This window comes from Leptosomus discolor, chromosome 5 (genome assembly GCF_034619465.1).
Source record: "Leptosomus discolor isolate bLepDis1 chromosome 5, bLepDis1.hap2, whole genome shotgun sequence".
Classification (NCBI taxonomy): domain Eukaryota; kingdom Metazoa; phylum Chordata; class Aves; order Leptosomiformes; family Leptosomidae; genus Leptosomus; species Leptosomus discolor.
This window is the reverse complement of record NC_141395.1, coordinates 13,409,017-13,426,602: the sequence shown is the minus strand read 5'-3', so window position 1 is coordinate 13,426,602 and position 17,586 is coordinate 13,409,017. Positions and strand designations below refer to the sequence as shown.

Genomic DNA, 17,586 nt, shown 5'->3' with positions numbered 1-17,586 from the left:
AAACAACAAACTGCTACACTCAAATCCTCTGAACTCGTGCTACTGGTGACAAAACCCTGCCTTCCCTTCCTCAATCCCACGCAGAGGCGTATCACAATACTGCAACGCGCCTATCGCCCCCTGAAACAGAAGATACGCTTATTTCACATAGGCAATGAAACTAAAATAGAGGGACAAGGTGCTGCAGGGCCCAAAGGACAACAGAACTCCTCATACAACCCAGGCCGCTCTGATGACTGATGCATCTCCTCAAAGAGCCTTGCTCAGCCTGGGAACAGCTGCAGACAAGCTAGTTGTCACCATCCGCGCCTCATCACAGTTCAGCCGGAAGTCCCTCTAAAGGCAGCCACACTTGGCAGGTCCTTGAACGTTTTCCAAGCGAGGCAACAGCACATTTATGGCACACAAAACCCCAGAGAATTGCAAGCTCCTTCTGCCCGGCCAGCCCGGAGGTACAGCAGCACGCCCGCACGTGCACGCCCGAAGCGCCGTGTACGGGGTGCGTGAGGAATGGCAGCGCAGCCGAGACTCGGGCTAAGCCGCCAGCCACCAGAACAGCCCCCCTACACCCTCCACAGCAGGGTACGCTCTCAAACACCAATCTTTTGCCTGCATAGGGAAAGGAACGGGAATCTTGAATGCGAGTGACTCCAGACATCTTCCTGTCTCTTAGCACCTTCCTAACCTAATCCCAGTCCTTTCCACGTCCTCTGCAACCGCTCCACACGCCGGCAAAGGCGGAGTCTCCCAGGCACGGCCGAAAGCGGATCTGAAAGGCACCGGCTTGCTCGGGCAGCGCGGTATGCTGCCTCTGCCTGGACAGTACAGGCAGATCTTGACTGATCACAAACTGGAGATGAAATTCAAGGTATGTCTTCCTTGGGGAAAAAACTCTCACCCTCTATTTGTGCAACGATGTGAGAACTCGCATGAAACGCAGACATTCAGTTAAACAGAAAAACCACTACCAAGAGCCACCACAGTTGAAAATGAATTAATTTTTTTTTTTTTTTTTTTTTAATAACCCCATCATTAATTATAAACGTAAGATACAGCCCTGGATGAGCAAGCTCTGGATGGACAGCCTCGCATTTTCTTTCAATACAGCAAGTGCTAGAGACAAGTTACAGAATTAACTGAAGGTTCTGGCACGACTGTAGGCCTGTCACAGCACGGGCACTCGTGAGCACAAAGTCAAGAGTATCTTCAAAGGCAGAGAAGACCGTAGGTCCCCCGATGGCTAAAAAGGAGGGGCAGGATTTGTGAACAGGTTCCTTGCCTAGGAAAGACTGGAACAGTCTAGTCAAGACGAACCGAGCAAGGGCAGCAGAATCACCAGAAGCTCCAACTTGCCCGTTTTCTGAGTTGAGGGAGAACATGGCTACAGCCATCAAAATTTTAAGTCTGTTTCTTCAGGTTTGGTCTTTTTCTTGGCTTCTTCTTCGGTCTCTGCACAGCATTCTTAACACTGGCAGGGGGCAGTCTGAGAGTAATTTCACTGTCCTCTGCGTCATCATCTGCCTGGGAAGCTTTCCGGCGCTCGAGCACCGTTGGAGTGCAGACTGGAGTAGGATCCTGAAGAGATCAGAAAAACACGATTCATTGCAAAGCACCTGCCAGAGGCAGTTGTCACTGCCTCTGTGGTACCACAAGGCACTCAGGCCAGCTCTCCTTCCGAACTTCCACGTCAGGGGAAACTTTCATTTTTATAACTAGCTGTTTTTGTAGACAGTATTTCTTCAGACAAAAGTGTCATCTTCAAAAAAGTACATGTGAAAGGCAAATGTAGATTCATTCACATTTTCTAACATGTCATTATGCACGTTTGCTTTCTAAACTTTGTATTTCCTGACTCAAAGCACTGAGAAAGCCAAGAGGAAAAGGATCAGGTGGGAAAAAATAAGTGTATTTGAGAGGGCCATACAGAAGTGCCACATTAGAGCCCACAGCAGAGCTGAAACATCCCAGCTCCATTACCCCAGCGAGTTCTCAGCACTCAGCTGACTGAATGTAGGAGTTATCCTGTCTTACTCACAACCAGCCCCATCCCAATTATCACAAGTAAACCCAGTAACATTAAAAAAACCAAAACAGACTCACAACAGTGATGAAACAAAACAGAAACGTTAATACCAGACAGACTCTCTAGACTGTCAGTATCCCAAATCTCAGTCCTGATGGCCTGAGCTTTCCTTTCATCCTACTGCTACTTTTAGCTGACATTCGTTTGCAAAATAGGGGAATACCATGCCTGGAGGGCACAAGGGAGGAGGGACAGGATCCTATGTAGATGGGGACGGGCAGCACTAGACTGCCTTAACGGTTCAACTTCCTTTCTGTCACACCAGGCCGGTACTACAAGGCAGGACAGACCACCAGAAGGATGCCAGCAGGGAGACTATTTCATACCAGTCTGAAGCAGAGATGCAGGTGGTGAGCAGGTGACCACCCCCAGCACCCCGTGTTTCTCCTGCCTCAGGTTAGTGCGGGATAGCAGGGGCTGACAGCACCCAGCGCTGCCCGACGCACCGGGGCAAGCGCCGCTGGTTTCCGCACGCTGAGCGGCAGCCCTTGCTGCTGAATACTCCTACAGGAGAAAGAACTGAGAGGATCCAACCACCCTCCCCCGTTCAAGAGTGATAATCCACATCAAAGGAGCTACTTTTGGCACAAAAATCTCTCAAGCAAACAATGTCAAGGCTTCCAGGTGTTGCAATTAATACAAAGAAATCAGTTGCAGACTTGAAACATCTGCCTCAGTGTGAATGGTGGAGCGTGATGCTGGGCATCACCAGGACTGTCCGGTCTTACCTGGCTGCTCAAAGAAACGTTCATTTTTGGCTTCTTGGCTGTTTTAACTTTTTTTCTCTTTATGGAAAGCTCCTGTGCAGCCTAGGAAGCAAGACAGATCAGGTGGATCACTTCAAACCTCCTTGTGTGAGGACGCAAACAGTCACTTAACAGTCTATAGGTTTTGCTTGCCAACTACAAAATCTTTGCTGCAGCAATTAGGTTTGAACGAATAAAATGACTTCCAGTGCCACAGAGATGATCTGGTTTGAACAAAAACACCCAAAGCAACATAAGAAATTAAAAAAAAAAATACTGCATTAAACAGCATCGCTTAAAATTCCAGTCCTTCGCCCAAGCACTCCGCGAACGAGCAAACCCTTAGTCAGCGTAGGCAGGGTCTCTGGGTGGGAGCTCTAGGGACCTGCCTTCAAATACCCACCCTGCCAAAGCCTCCCACAGGGCTGGAGCAAAGCCCCTGCCACTCGTCTGTGACCGGCAGGCAGCTGTGAAAACCGCAGGATACCCAGCTGCTTAGGCTAACGGCACAAAAGAAACGCCTTCCCTTTCCCTTCTCTGAAAGTAAACCCACACGTCACGGAGCACAACCCAGTGACAGCACCATGCGTACTTCCAGGAGCTTCCATACAGTTCTTCTGTCCCCCTGGTGCTCCAGCCCTTTGACCAGTTCCACACAAAAGACATGATTTTCTTATATTTAGCACAACCTCGGACACGTTTTGCACGAAACACTCATCAAAACGATGCCAAACTTACAAATCCCGGGAAGTCATAATCGAGCCCCTTCTCAGCCAGCCTCTTCCGGAGAAGCCTCTCCTTCCGCAGCAGCCGCTTTGTCATCTTTGCCTTCTGAAGGAGCGAGCGTATCTTATTGTACCGCCTGACTGCCGGCTGAGAAGGCTTCCGGAATATTCTGTCACTGTTTTTGAAGAGGTTTTCATGGACCCTTTCAGGAGATACAAACTGACCTGGATCATAAACACATGACAGCGAGTTATAGCAGAGCTGCCCTTCTCACCAAACACTATCCAGTTCTCCTTACAACTCCATCCACCACTGCGGAACACCAAGAGCACAGCATTTTATGAATGCAGAAGACGGAAAGGAACTGAGAAACTCACTAATTTCATTCATCTTTTAATCAAAAAAGCCCCTTATGTCTAACTACACAGACAATGGCTGCAACAGCTACAAACTACAAAGGAACTGTCCTCACAGCAAAGCCCACCGCTCCCCGAGACTTCCTGTCACACGATTACACAACGAGCATTATCAGCCTAGAGGAAAAAAACAGCAGTAGTGACCAAAGGCTGCTGAGGATGTTCTTTACACATAAAGAAAAGGAACAAAAGATCAGCTCCACAGAAGGTCCTTTTGGTAGAAAACTTCATTAAAAACCTTAAGACTCTCCACATGGTCCAAAAAAAATACACACACATAACTATGACATGCCTTTGCACTTCAACTCATACTTACACTTCAGCAGTCTTTCAGAAAACAGGTAGTTGTTCATTGTGTCTGCAACAATCTTAGCCACATCATCGGACTCAAACTCTATAAATCCGTAGCCTTTGCTAGCTCCGGTCTGCAAGCAACGACAGGAAGAAATCTGAAACAACGCTTTGATACCTGAAGAACTAAATTAAAATTATTTTGTGCTTCCAAAGTCATAGCCCGTTCTCAGCAAAACAGAAGTAACTTCATAAAGTCCAGGGAAATAATGAAAAGCACCACACTGAGTTCCAATCTAGTATGACATTATTTGTAAATACATATTTGCGTACGAAACAGACTGCTCACCAATACCTATTTGTTAAAAAAAAACAGCTGCCCTGCGTTGCTGCTGTGCTGTTGTTGTTAGCAACCTCATACAGCAATAGCATAACATGACGACAAACCCAGAAATGAGAAGTTAAATTTATCGAGCACAAAGCACCAAGAAAGCTAAGACAGAGTCTTAGCGACGTTTCCCATTCTACCTTGAATTGGTGTATTCCGGCCAACACTTCTCCCGTACGCCTGTTTACTGATGGAAAAAGCCGGGCTGCACTAACTGCGGCTGACACCGCCCATTGCCGCCCAGAGGCAATGCCCCGCAGGTTGCCCCCGTTTTGGAAGTATTCTTTTTAAGCCAGGCCGCTGAGCACGGTGCCCCCCTCTGCCCACTCACGGAACTGCAAGCTTCCCGCGATGTGCGCGCCCTGGGCGGAGCACCGTGCCGGCAGGCGGCACCGACACACGGCGCCGCTGCAGAAGCCGCCGGGAGGAGCTGGCTCTGCCGCGCCCCGGCCGGCAGCGGGCGCAGGGAAGGAGCCTCAGAGATTCCGAGGGACTGCGGGGCCCGGCCTGAGGCAGGCGGCTGCGGGCGCACGGCCGCGTCCCGGGCACGGCAGGAGCAGCAGCAGCCGGGAGGCGAAGGGGGAAGGTCGGCAGCGGCCCAGTCCCGCAGCCGGGGGCACCGGCGGCCGGTGCTTTACCTTCTTACTCCTCGAGAGCCGCAGCCGCGTCACCGTCCCGAACTGCTCGAAGTACTCGTAGATCTGCGGCTCGCAGAGCCCCCGCGGGAGGTGCCCCACGTACACCACGCCCGGCGTCAGCTCCTCCTGCGGGGCACACAGCAGCCGCGTCAGGCCGGGCCGGGCCGGGCTGGGCCACCTCTGGCCACCCCCGCCCCGCCCCGCCGCAGGGCCCCGCTCACCTTGGCCGCCCGCTTGTTGCGGACCCGCTGCACCTTCTGCTGCAACTCGCGCTGCAGCCGCGGCTCCAAGGCCAGGAACGACGACGCCGGTGCGGGCACCTCCGCCGACCCGGCCTCAGCCGCCGCCGCCGCCATGCTGCACTCGCCGCCGCCGGAAGCGCGTCACCCCCCTCACACGCGGTGGCGCGCGGCGGCAAGGGCGCGCAGGCGCAGTACAGCGGGGCGCTGTCTCCTAGCAACGGGGCACGGCGCTGCCACCGCCACCCGCCCGCGCGACGTCGCGTCGCAACGCGGCGCCGTCCCCAGACCGCGGGACCCCCGCTCTGGGCCCAGCCCCGCCGCCCCGGGAGGCGGCCCTGGGACACGGACGCTCCCGCGGGCACCCTCCCGCGCCGCCGTCTCTTGGCTCCTGCGGCCGCTCAGGCGCGGCGCGGGGCAGGCCGGCGCGGCGCGGTCAGGCAGTGCGCGGGGCAGCCGCCGCGCCGGGGGCGCAGAAGGCCCTCTGCGGGCGCGGGAGGCCCCAGAGGCGGGAGGCGGCGGAAGGCACCATGTCGGTGAGCGACATGTTCATCGCGCTGCAGGGCGTCCTCACCGCCGACCAGGACATCCGCGAGGTGGGCGCGGGGCCGGGCGGGCGGGGGACCGGGACCGGGCGGGGGGCGGCGGCTGCGGCGGCCTCTCCTGACGCGCCCTGTGCCCGCAGGAGATCCGGAAGGTGGTGCAGGCGCTGGAGCAGACGGCCCGGGAGATCCTCACGCTGCTGCAGGGCGTGCACCAGGGAGCCGGCTTCCAGGACAGTGAGTCCCTCACGGCCGCCTGCAGCCGGCGGTAGCGCCTTCCCCAGGGGAGCGGGGAAGAGCCTTTGGGGCGGGGGGGGGAAAGTACCCCCCGGGGTACACGGGCCTCTCTGTCACGGGCCCCCTTTTGCCCAGTTCCAGTCGCCCGTGGGCGCTGCTGAGGGGTCCTGCGTGGGCTTCTCGGAGGCTGCTGGTGGTGGGGGGAGAGCACCCTGGGAGGTTTCAAGCCAGATACGTAGAAAAGCTGCTGTCCGTCCTCAGGCAACACCCTTCTCTCCCTTTCTCCCCTCCCCGGGCTGGTGTTTCCCTGTCTCGGTGCAGAAGAGCCTGTTCTTTTTACAGGTGTTCACTTTCTGGCTTGTCACATTGGGTTACAGGTTTCCCACTAAGTGACACACTTGTAGATTTTCATATTCTGCGAACTTTACCATCACCTCTTTGCATCTGTATCTTCCTCACCTCTTCGCCCCACCCCCAGAAAGCTGTGATCCTTAACACCTTGAGGGGTCTTCAGGATGGTGCGGGAAGGGAGGAACTTTGGTTAGTGCGAGAGTGCCTGCGTGTGTGTATATAAAATCTGCTTAACATTGCAGAATATAAAGGGAATTTACAGGGGCTGATAAAGCAGGAGCTGTCCTTGATGTATGCTTGAGTGGCAACTGCGATTGTTCTGCTCTTTTTGAGGTTTGGGTTGTAGCTAACCTGGTTCCTTGCTGTCAGTCTCAATTTGTTTAATACATTTGACATAACGTGTCTGGGCCAGCCCGTTTCCTTCAGGGCATGAGAACAGCACTACAGACCCAGATGTCAAATGTGCTCTTTCTGCTTTGCCATCCCCCTTTTTAGACTTACTGGTGGAACTACTGGAATAATCAATTTTTTCCCCTTATATATGTGACTTAAAAGGTATTTTTTCAAGTCGATTAATATCTCCTGAGAAGAAGCAACCATTATGACTAACTTGGAAACTCCTGAGAGGCATTTGGGGAGACCTCTGTCAGGCTACTCTCTGAAGGTGACTAGAAAAAGCAACCTCACCAGGTGCTGGTTTCTTCACCTGCGGAGCTGGACGGTGGTTATCAGCCTGAGGACATTCACCACATGCTGGAGCTGGAGGCCTGGGGTTTCTCTGGCCTCCCAGAGGGACGGGTTTAGCAACATGCAACACCTGAGGTGTGACCTCTGCTGGCAAGTGCAGCTTCCACCTACTTGGGAAATCTGGCAGTGCTAAAAATTAGAACTGCTAATTGGTTGGTTTACACAAGCATGCACCCGTTTTTCTAAGCTGAGTAAACCCGTGGATGTTGTGACAGTTGTTTTGCGTGGGTATCGACTTCAGGGGTTGCTTTCCAGCATTTAATAGTAGAGGCCTGTGTCTGGCGAAGTGTATTTTTACTTGATTTTTAATTCTGGGAGAGGGCTGGTCCTGGAACTTGCAGAGTCTGAGAAGAGATTTGGAATAGTTTAAGTAAAATAAATAAATAAATAAATAAATAAGCTCATCTTATAATTCTCATAATACCGAAGATAATGAATACATGCTTGATAGGTTAGGAGTTAACTCATGGTGATAGACCTGTCAGCTTGTCGTCAATTACAAGGATAATAAAGTCAGTCACTAGCATTTAGATTAATAAAGGTTTACAGCAGAATAACATAATGCCAATTAACAGAAGGATTGTTAGGGGGATTGATAGCACTTGTCAGATGTCACGTGTTTACACTACAGTGTTATCTGGTAATGGTTGTAGTTCTGTGGTGCAGGGCTTGCTACAGCAGCTCCTCGTTTGAGTCGGTGCCACACTTTGCTGAGAAACTAGAATGGCTCTTCCATAGTAGATTAAAAAGGGATAAATGATGACTCTTGTAACTATGAAAGAGGATTATTCACTGCAACAGAGGGCAGGCTAGACTGTGTAGCATCAAGATTTTTTTAGCCTTATACTTGCTCATTCCAAGATGTAAGAAAAACTATTAACACTATTACTAAACTATATTGAACTATAAAAGTATTCAATTATAAATAAACTATGAACTAATTAGTAAAAAGGCAAAAATACTGTTAAATAGTGCAGGTTCACAGGCGACAGTAACTAACGGTGCCTGGTGGCCGCAGCTGTCTTGCCGCGGGAGGCTGGAGCTGGTGGGGCTGCCCAGGGACGCTGCGCTGCTGCTCGTGCCCCCGCCCCTGCGCCAGCCGAAGCGGGGGACGACTCCCCGGCAGCCAGCCTGCTGGTTGATCCTCTGTCATTATTCTTGCATCATCAGTGGAGGTAGAGTGATGAAAGCTCGGGGAGACAGCAGAGAGCCAGGGAAGGCGGGGAAAGGATTTGCACCGGGCTGAGCAATCCGTGCTGCCAAGGAGGCGGGTGAGGGGTGGCCTGAGCTCTGGCAGCAGAACGGCGGGGTCGCCGGGAGCTCGGTGGAGGGCAGTTCCCTGTACCAGTCGGTGGTGGTTAAACTGTTCCCTTGCACAATGCCTTTCCTCTTTTCTCCGGGGACTTCAAATACCTCTTGGCTAAACGTGGAGTTTTCATCGCCCCTCTCTTGCTGGGGGCAGCCACCTGCCCAGGGACAGCAGCCGTTTCGCAGCGCCGGCTTCTCTGCGGTCCCTCTGGGCACCGAGCACGAGACGATGCTCAGCTGCGGGACGCGCACTTCAGCTGCAGCCTTTGTTCAGCTGGGGGGCAGGGAAGGAAAACCAGCGGAGCCTCAGGCTGGCAGCCTCCGGAGCAGGGTTAGAGGATCCCTCTGGCAGCTCCCTCTGCTCCCTGCCCCAAACAGAGCACACGGACTGCTCAGGAGGCTGTTGAGGACAGCGTGTGCTGCAGCCTGCTGTTAGCTGCCGTGGGGCTGAGTGACAGGGAGGGTCTCTGAAGGCGGAAAGCCAGCTTAGTACGTGTTTGTTCGTGAAGCACATCGTGTAGTTTGGCACAACATCCGCGGTGATAATGCAAGGATGCACGAGGGTAGTTTGAAGTTGGGAGGTTTTGTGTGTACCGCTGGGCGCTGTTGTCTGAAACTTTACAGTAAAGGTTGTTTATTTTTGTCACAGGTTCCTTTGGCAGAAGCCAAACTGTGAATTTATGCCTTGCTCTATCCCCAGCCATCACGTGACAGCTTACACGACTGAGGCAGAGACCGTAGTTTGAGGATGGTGTTCAAAGGGCAGCTGTCAGTGAGCTTCACACATTTCCGTCATTCTGACTGCCACACGGAGCACTTTTACCTTCTGCTTCCTCAAGCTTTTATTTTCAAGTGCTCCTTTTTTTTTTTATGTGGAATTGATGTTTTATTAATTGAAAGAAGTTTTGAAATACACTTAAGTGACTCCTGTTAGGGTTTTTTTGATAAAAATCATCACAGCTTTCAGATTTAGCTTCTGTGGATCTTGTTTAACTAATCCTAGCTTCTGTACATCAAGATGCAGGACAGCCTGTCAGGTTGATCTTCTGCCTGCCTTGGGTGGCGACCAGGATTTCTGAGAAGGCTGCAGTTAAGATGTGCTGGTTTGATTAGTTCTGTTGGGCCCTTGTACTGCAGGTGCCGAGGGGCTGTGACTCGTGGGGGGTGGCAGCGGGTGGTACGTAACCACGAGACCATTTCCCTGCAGAGGTATGACATACCTTGGGCAGGCTGAAACCCAGCGCCTTCAGAGGCATCGCTTGAGAGCAGGAAATGCAGTTTCCTGACGGGATGTTGCACCCCATCTAAGCTAACTCTGATCGATAAGAAAAAAATATTATAAGGTTTTAAAATGGAGAAAGAAGAGTTGCTTTTCCTTTGACTGTACGAGGCGTTTGGCAGCGCTGCTTGCTGTGGGTGGGTTCTTTGGGGCCAGCTGCTGTGCGCAGTGCTGTTCTGTTGCTTGTGGTCTGGTTGCTGCTGGGGTTTTTTTTCTAAACCGCTGCCTTGGAGCACTCTCCAGAACATCTTGTTTCTCTCTCTGTCCAACCCAACCGGCCGCCCCTGTCTCTTACTCTGTCCACACGGCTAAAACTAAAAAGGTCCCGTTACCAGCTCACCCTGACCTCTGCTGCGCCCTTCCTCCTGCAGTGCCACCCGCAGCCCTGCCGCTCCAGAGCGCTGCTGCGTGGGTGGGCTTGTACCACGGGCCTTTAACCGCCTCGCTGCTCTTGCGGGCTCCCTCCCTTGCCCCCAGTGCCTCAAGCCATCGTCTCGGCTCGTCTGCGTTTACAGGCCCTCGAACAAAATTGCCCCTCCACTACCTCAGACGCTCGACACCTTTTCAGCTTTTCCCCACCCCTACTCATCAGCTCTCCAGCGTCCCTTGTTTGTCGCCCTGCTCAGCGCGTCACCAGGCTCCTCGGCTGTAGGTTCATTGCACAAACACTACCTCGACTGTGTTCCTCCTTTCCTGCCCCTGTCCCTTTGTATCCCCCGCTGCCTCTCGGGCTGTAGGCTCTGTGACCTTTCCTGTGTTTTCTTCCATCAGTGTCCATCGCAGAATGGGTTCTTCATCCAGGACACAAGTCTTACAGCAGCAGTAATTAGTCGTTATTAGCAGTGATTGTTAAATAACATGGGGGCATCTTGGCTCAAGTTCGAAACTAAGGACTAGAGCAGATTAGACAGCCTAGAACTCGGCAGTATTTCTCCTCTGCCGCTGTGACTCGTGGTGCGGCAGTGAGTATTTGATCTGGATGTCAGCAGACTATCTGGGACCACAAAGGAGCACAAATAGCGCTGTCTACACTAGAAAACTCTGTGTTTACAAACCCCTGTTCTCTGTCAAGTGCTGAATGTTGTGCTGTTTCTTTTTCAGTACCAAAGAAATGTCAGAAGGCTCGTGAACACTTCGGTACAGTGAGAACACAGCTGGAATCTCTGAAGACCAAGTTTCCCACCGATCAGTATTACAGGTGTGCAGGATCACGCACAGCGACATGTGGATATGGGGATTGCCTGGGCGTATCTGGCGTCGGTACTTGGGAAGAATGATTTAAAGGTTTATGGGCCGAACGCTTCTTTCTCTTTGAAAAGTAAATCATAGCAAGAGGGGGGCCAAGTTTTTATCGGCATAGATAAACGCTTTTACTCAAATGCTCTGTTTATAACTTTTCACTACAAATATCCAGTATTTAATTCTTTCTCTCGAAACTTTTTTTAAAAAAGAAAAGGGAAAGTGTAAGAAATTGATGTTCTATTGGAGCTGCCCTTGTTTCTGGGAGCAGAGCATTTGCTGCTCCATTAATCTCAGTTGTTAGGTCGGGGCATTGCTGAAAACAGAGCTCTAATCTGTCACGAAGCGGCTGTTTGACACTGCAGGTACTCAGCAAAGTTGTCACCGCTGTGTTTTGGTGCTGCCAGAAGGGGACAGTGTCTAGCAAGAACATTTCAAAGAACAAAACACTTGTCAGCTCAGATCTGCCGAGGGAGGATGGGAGGGAAAGCCCTGGTTGTCTTGTGGGCACAAGGACAACCTGAAAAGCTCCGTGAACTGGGTTGGTGTGTGAGAGGCGCGAGCAGAGGCTAGTGCCCAGCGTAATATCCTGGGGGTGAAGTTCTGGAGTACCAAGGGGGAGGACTTTAAGCTGGTGTCATTTTGATAAGCCAAAAATATTGCAAAGTGCTATGTGTAAAGGTGGAAAACATAATGTATAGATAAGGCATGCTTGCTGCCTAACTCCAGTAATGGCGTGACTCATTTATACCTTGACTTTGTGTTTTCTTGAACAGATTTCATGAGCACTGGAGGTTTGTGCTTCAGCGGTTGGTGTTTCTGGCAGCATTTGTAGTCTACTTGGAGTCAGAAATGTTAGTGACCCGAGAAGCTGTTGCAGAAATACTTGGGAGTAAGTTAATGTTGTAACTGAAGAGAAAAAGCTTGTGACAATTTTAGATGTTGTAGCTTTCTGAGGTACAGGAACATAGCAGAACTTCATTTCTTCCCAAGAAATAGGTTCCAAAATTTATCTGGTATTTGATTTCATTATATAAACAACAGATTCTTTTAGGAGAGGGAAATCAGCAAACCTAATGTGAACAAAAGTATTTATTCATTAGTAAGTTTTTCATCAATGAAGATTATTCGTTCAAATTGCATAAATCTACCAAAAGAATAATACAAAGCTGACAGCTTACTTTTCTCACTTTTTGCTTTTGGTGTGTAAAAGGTGTGGCAAAAAGATTAAATTCTTGTGCTGTAAGACAATTGTGTCCTCTTGGAGCAAAGGATTTGAAAAAAAAAATCAGGAAAATATTTTTCTAAAAGATGACTACAGCTCCCTCTCCTGCATGTTCATGTAAATCGAGTTATTCTGTTGGATCAATTATAACCTGTTGCACGTCCAGTTGAGATGCTAAATCAAAACTTGGAGAAGAGGCAGTAATTGTATCGCGTACAGGAAAAGGCTGACTTTTATTTTGTTATAATATTTCATAAATTTGATATTTCAAATTAGCTCCAGTAACCAAATGCAATTTCAAGTCGCTGGTTTGCTGACATTCAGTACCACCTGACTGCCGCTCTGTTCTTCATCTTAGTTGAAGCTGATCGGGAGCGGGGCTTTCACCTGGACATCGAAGACTATCTTTCTGGGGTGTTAACTCTGGCCAGTGAGCTGGTAAGGAGGATATTCATGTATATGTTTGGATTGAAACTGACCTGAAAAAAAAAAAAAGTGACATGTTTTCTCGGTTTCCCAAGTTGTTCCTGAAGTTACGGTACACAACACCTTGATCACTTGTAGCAAACCGCCTCTCTGTATGCCAGAGTTGTTCCTCACTGATGTTTTAAGGTTTAAACTAGTCACTTGATTGAAAATCCAGGATTATCGTCAAGAAAAAGGTAGATCTAAGTATAAACAATGTGACTGCCTGAAAGAAAACTGCTTCATTTAGTGAAGTAAATGGTGGGAACAGTGACGTGGTTTGGGTGGGTTCCTCTGCTGATGTCCTCCCGTGCGTCTCCCTCTCGTAGGCCAGGCTGGCAGTGAACAGCGTCACGGCTGGTGACTATTCTCGCCCTCTCCGCATCTCAACTTTCATCAACGAGCTGGATTCCGGCTTCCGTCTCCTCAACCTGAAGAACGACTCCCTGAGGAAACGTTACGATGGCCTGAAATACGATGTCAAGAAAATTGAGGAAGTGGTTTATGACCTGTCGATCAGAGGACTCAATAAGGAGGCAACAGTTGGTGCGGGTGGGGAGAAGTGAAGGCTGCTCATTTTTACAGCATCATCGATTACCTCAGATGGTTGCCAATTTAGGAAGCATGCTAGCGAGGCCTTCCTACAGTAGTTTAGAAGAACTGCAGCTGAAAGCTGCTCTCTATTTTCTTACAAAAAGTGTAGTACGGGTGTTAGATCTCAAAATGTTTTGTAAAATCACGTCTAAGTTAGGGCAGGAGGCTCTCTGTTTCCAGTGGAATCCCTCTGTCACAACACACGGTGCCGTTGTGCGCACAGCAGCCGCAGCAGTCCGTAACCCACGAGCTGAAATTCTCACTAGTGCTGTGGTGCCGCCCCACTGCCCTGGCAGTGCCGCGCTTCAGCTGTCTCTGCTCACGCGCCCTTAAGGACGGGTGTGCAGCGCGCAGCTCAGGGCAGATCCATGCCGTGCTGTAGAACACACAGTGTGTACATACCCATACGTTTTTTAAGGCACTGATTTTTTTTCTTTTGCCTTTTTGTTTCTTAATTTTTCACCTATGTCAGTAAGTTGAACACATTTGCATAACTGTTTATTAACCAGATCTTTTTTAATGGCTTCTGTTAATGTATCCCCCCCCCCCTTAATTGAGAAATTAGCGACCCTATTCCAAAGCGTTTCTTCATTGGAACTGGTGTATCACACCCAGGCACATCTGTCTCTCATTTTTCCCTTTCCTCCAAGATTTCTGTTGCCAGGGAGAGCAAGGTTTTCTCAAATATCTGCTTTGGCTGGCTGGTATTTGTTTTATTGACATGAGTAAATGCTGAGTTTTAATGTGATCATTTGCCTCGAGAACTTGGTGTAACCAATTCTTACCTTTTTTAACCACCCAGGTTTCCGAATAGAGAAGTGTTAACTGATGAACTGCAGGTAGCGTCTGAGTTTTAACAACCTGCGTGGGCCACAACTGTACCTGTGTCCTGGGATTAAAAAACCAAACACACCAAAACTGTAGTTCATGTAGTAAAATGTTTGTGTCTTCAGAAAAGGGGAGAATACTAGTTTCAGATACTTTGCATGCAAGATGTTTGCAAACACCAACAGCCTCTCTCATTTGTGTAAATGACAGGCTCGTAGCTCCCAGTGTGTTTGATCTCTTGTCCTGACCGACTTTGAGTTTTGCCATTCTCCTACTTCTGGCGGTGCAGGAGGGTTAAGGAGAAAAACTGACTTCTTTAGGAGGAGGAATATTTCCAGAGGATGAACGTGAACAGTCAAGTTTGTGTGGGGTTTGTTAGTGTTACCTTTTGTTAGCAAAGATTTACCACTGTTTCAGTTAGAATTTTGTTTTGTCTATTGGAAGAAAATGGTTTCTTGGTTATTTTGGCCAATAAAAGCTGTTCTTTGATTTTGGCCATTTGGTAACTCTGACTTTTATCTGATTATCTGTTGTCACTTGCTTCCCTTCCTGGGACCCTGCTCTGAAATACTGTAATGTAAGCTGAGCCTCCAGCTGTACTTGGACAACAGCAGAATGCCTCACTTTGGCTGTACGCTGTTCGGTGGCACACTTACCCGCTGGCGAGTGGAGTCAAGCTGCAAACAGATTTTTTTCTAAATTTATTTTTAATTGTGACCTGTTTCACCAAGTAAAAGAGGAGGGGTATGGAGGAGTTTATCGTTACCAAATCCAGGATGTTCCGAGGTTCATCTTCAGAGCCTCTCATCATCTTTCATGTTTGTCCTCATCCTTTCTGTCTTGTGTCACACACCATGGGGAGATGGCAATACCCTTCTCTCACCGCTGAAGAAAATGAGGGTGTAACTTCCCGAGCCCCAGGGGGAGAAGACCAGCTTTCAAAGTAGTTCTTCGTTCTTGCCCTCTGCCGCTGCCTGCTGCTTTCTCGCTTTAACCCTGTGGAGGTGGGAGGAAGGAAGGAGCTTAAGCCAGTCCTACTGCCAAAACCAGACTTGTGAAACAACACCCTAAGGCTGAGACAGCCGCGCAGACCAAGGTCTCGCAGGAAGCGCGTGGGAGCAGGGGAATTACAGAAAGGTTTCCTGCGCGTCAGTCTGGTGTCTCTCGGGCTGGAGGACTCCTGGCACGCGGGGCTGGGACCTGAGGCCACGTGGCGGGGCAGGTTTCTGGTTGCAGGGCAGGCGTTCGTGAAGGCTTGGCGCTGGCTTGTGTCCCAGCTGCTCCGCTTGCATTTGGTTGCACAACAGGTCTGCTTCCTGACCGGGGATCCCATCTGCCTAACGCAGCTTTTGAGGAGGTCCTAGGTCTGCCAGCTCTTGCATCTCACCTGGTCTCCAAGAGCTGGTGGAGACGCAACAGCGCTGTGCCGGAGGTGTAGATACTGTGGGAGGGACAACTGGAAGAGCAGGTCCCTTGGGGCTTACAACGTCTGCAAGGGGTGGGATCCTTCTGTCTAAGGCTCTGTGAGGTACCTGAGGAAGAGACGCTCCAGCGTTGTGTTCCTGGAGGGTGTTTAGCAAACACCTCGTTCTTTCCTGTTCCTAGGTTTTGGGGGAGCCCAGCATCTTCCTCTGGAAAAGCATCATTTGCAAGAGCCGGGCTGCGTAGAGCATTCCCAAGCCAGGTCTGGGGAAGGGAAAACAAAATGGCAAACTTTCTCTGTAGGCTGCAGCAGGGAGAGCCGGGGATGTGCTTTTTGTAGCTTCCTGGGCGCAGAGGTGGCCTGTAGGACCTCGTGGCCTTGGCTGTGAATCTGCACATCCCTGTGGTCCTAATGAGAAGTTGTGTTTCTGTCCCAGAGCTGGGAGGAGAGGGAAGAAGGGAAAACTGAGAAGGACTTGAGTAGGGCGTCTCTCTTCTCTGACCCTTCCCTTTCCCAGGGTAACAGGAGCAGGTTAACCAGTGGGGAATGGCAGTGAGGGACAGAGCTCTGAGGACTGCAGAACCCTGATGGCTGATGATGAATCAGATGCACTCGAACGCTGAACAAATAACTCCTGTTGGTACTGAATGGACTGGGCAGCGCGGGCTGGCAGCTGGGAGGGGAGTGAGTCAGCGCAGGAGCACTGGAGAGTCTGACTCAACAGCCAGCACGGCTATTCTCTGAGCCACTTCAGCCTGAAGTGTGTTCCAGGAAGCGCTCTTCAATCATCTTTGTATTTGCGCATTGGTTGGGGTGGTTTTTTCCCCATCTTGACGTCATCTCTGTGGGTTTTCTTTATTTCAGTAAAAAGGGCACTTAACTAGTTGATTAACTGCTCTTTATTTATGGCACCGCCTGTTCAACCCCTGCAGATCAATGGAAGTGCTGACCTGAAACCGTTTGGGAAACAGGGGCGAACAGAGCTCCGTGGCACAGGATGCAGGGTAGACCTTGGTGCTGGCTGTGGAACTGGGCTCGGTCTGCTGGGATTGATTAACTGCAGCCAGAGTCCAGCCACCTCTTTAAACTGGCACTTGCTAAAGGACACATTATCACCTTCAGACTGCCCTTTTCTGGTGCCAGCACACGTCTTTGTGCAGTGAACTGGATCAAGGAATGGACCTAGCTAAAACATTTCGTTTTCAGCAGTGTTTGCTCCCAGTCTGGTTCACCACGCAGTCCCACACACACTGCACCAGTGTGTGGAGGGAGGCTTCCTCCTCTCTGTGCGGTGCCAGCTTTAAGTGTTCACTGAGGTGTAACACTACGTGGTAAATGGCCCAATTTTTTTCTTGCAGTAATTGAGCTGCTTCCCCTTCTGTTAGAATTGCCAAGGATTTTCTCTTTGGGTAAATAATTTGCCTTCATTTTACTGCAAAGTGATGACTTCTGTGCTACAGAGCCTCACTCACGTTTTTCAGCCAGTGTGGTCATTGCACACCAAGGCAATTAAGCAGAGCAGAAAGTGAACATGGATGACTCCTGGGGTCTGTGCGTGGATACTGACGCGTTACTCATCAGCAGTCCATCTTCCCTCATTAAAGCACTGTCTGTTGCTGGATGCTGCGGTGCAACTGTACTAAAGCGTGTGTAGGGGCTGTTCAGAGAGCCTCCTGCCTGCTGAATTAATGAAGTGTCATTAAACAAGTGTTTGATTTTGAATGAAATAGTCCTTTAAAGTATACATCTCCTGCACGTGTGCTGTGGGTCAGGCATGTAATCCTTGAGGATGGGTTACCTCCTTGCAGGCTTCTCTGCCTG

At 50.3% G+C, this 17,586-nt stretch overlaps 2 protein-coding genes across 2 annotated transcripts; one reads left to right on the top strand and one right to left on the bottom strand.

Annotated features, from left to right (window-relative positions):
- Positions 1 to 1,016: 1,016 nt before the first annotated feature.
- On the bottom strand, positions 1,017 to 5,644 carry NIFK (nucleolar protein interacting with the FHA domain of MKI67). The gene is made up of 6 exons (XM_086465509.1): positions 5,510 to 5,644; positions 5,289 to 5,414; positions 4,288 to 4,396; positions 3,568 to 3,779; positions 2,812 to 2,892; positions 1,017 to 1,575 (listed from the first exon to the last, which is right to left on the bottom strand). The coding sequence occupies exons 1-6, from the start codon at positions 5,642 to 5,644 to the stop codon at positions 1,399 to 1,401; spliced, it is 840 nt and encodes a 279-aa protein (XP_086321635.1). The 3' UTR covers positions 1,017 to 1,398.
- Positions 5,645 to 6,052: 408 nt separating this feature from the next.
- On the top strand, positions 6,053 to 14,836 carry TSN (translin). The gene is made up of 6 exons (XM_086465620.1): positions 6,053 to 6,123; positions 6,213 to 6,306; positions 11,093 to 11,189; positions 12,007 to 12,122; positions 12,814 to 12,893; positions 13,250 to 14,836. Exons 1-6 carry the CDS (start codon positions 6,058 to 6,060, stop codon positions 13,484 to 13,486), a joined length of 690 nt encoding a protein of 229 aa, XP_086321746.1. The 5' UTR covers positions 6,053 to 6,057; the 3' UTR covers positions 13,487 to 14,836.
- Positions 14,837 to 17,586: the final 2,750 nt, after the last annotated feature.

Coding starts and splice junctions, on each gene's coding strand:
- NIFK (XM_086465509.1), bottom strand. CDS start 5,644: ATGGCGGCGGCGGCGGCTGAGGCCGGGTCGGCGGAGGTGCCCGCACCG. Junction 2,893..3,567: donor ATTATGACTTCCCGGGATTT/GTAAGTTTGGCA, acceptor CTTGCTTCCTAG/GCTGCACAGGAGCTTTCCAT. Junction 1,576..2,811: donor ACGTTTCTTTGAGCAGCCAG/GTAAGACCGGAC, acceptor TGATCTCTTCAG/GATCCTACTCCAGTCTGCAC.
- TSN (XM_086465620.1), top strand. CDS start 6,058: ATGTCGGTGAGCGACATGTTCATCGCGCTGCAGGGCGTCCTCACCGCC. Junction 6,307..11,092: donor GGGAGCCGGCTTCCAGGACA/GTGAGTCCCTCA, acceptor TTTCTTTTTCAG/TACCAAAGAAATGTCAGAAG. Junction 11,190..12,006: donor CCCACCGATCAGTATTACAG/GTGTGCAGGATC, acceptor TTTCTTGAACAG/ATTTCATGAGCACTGGAGGT.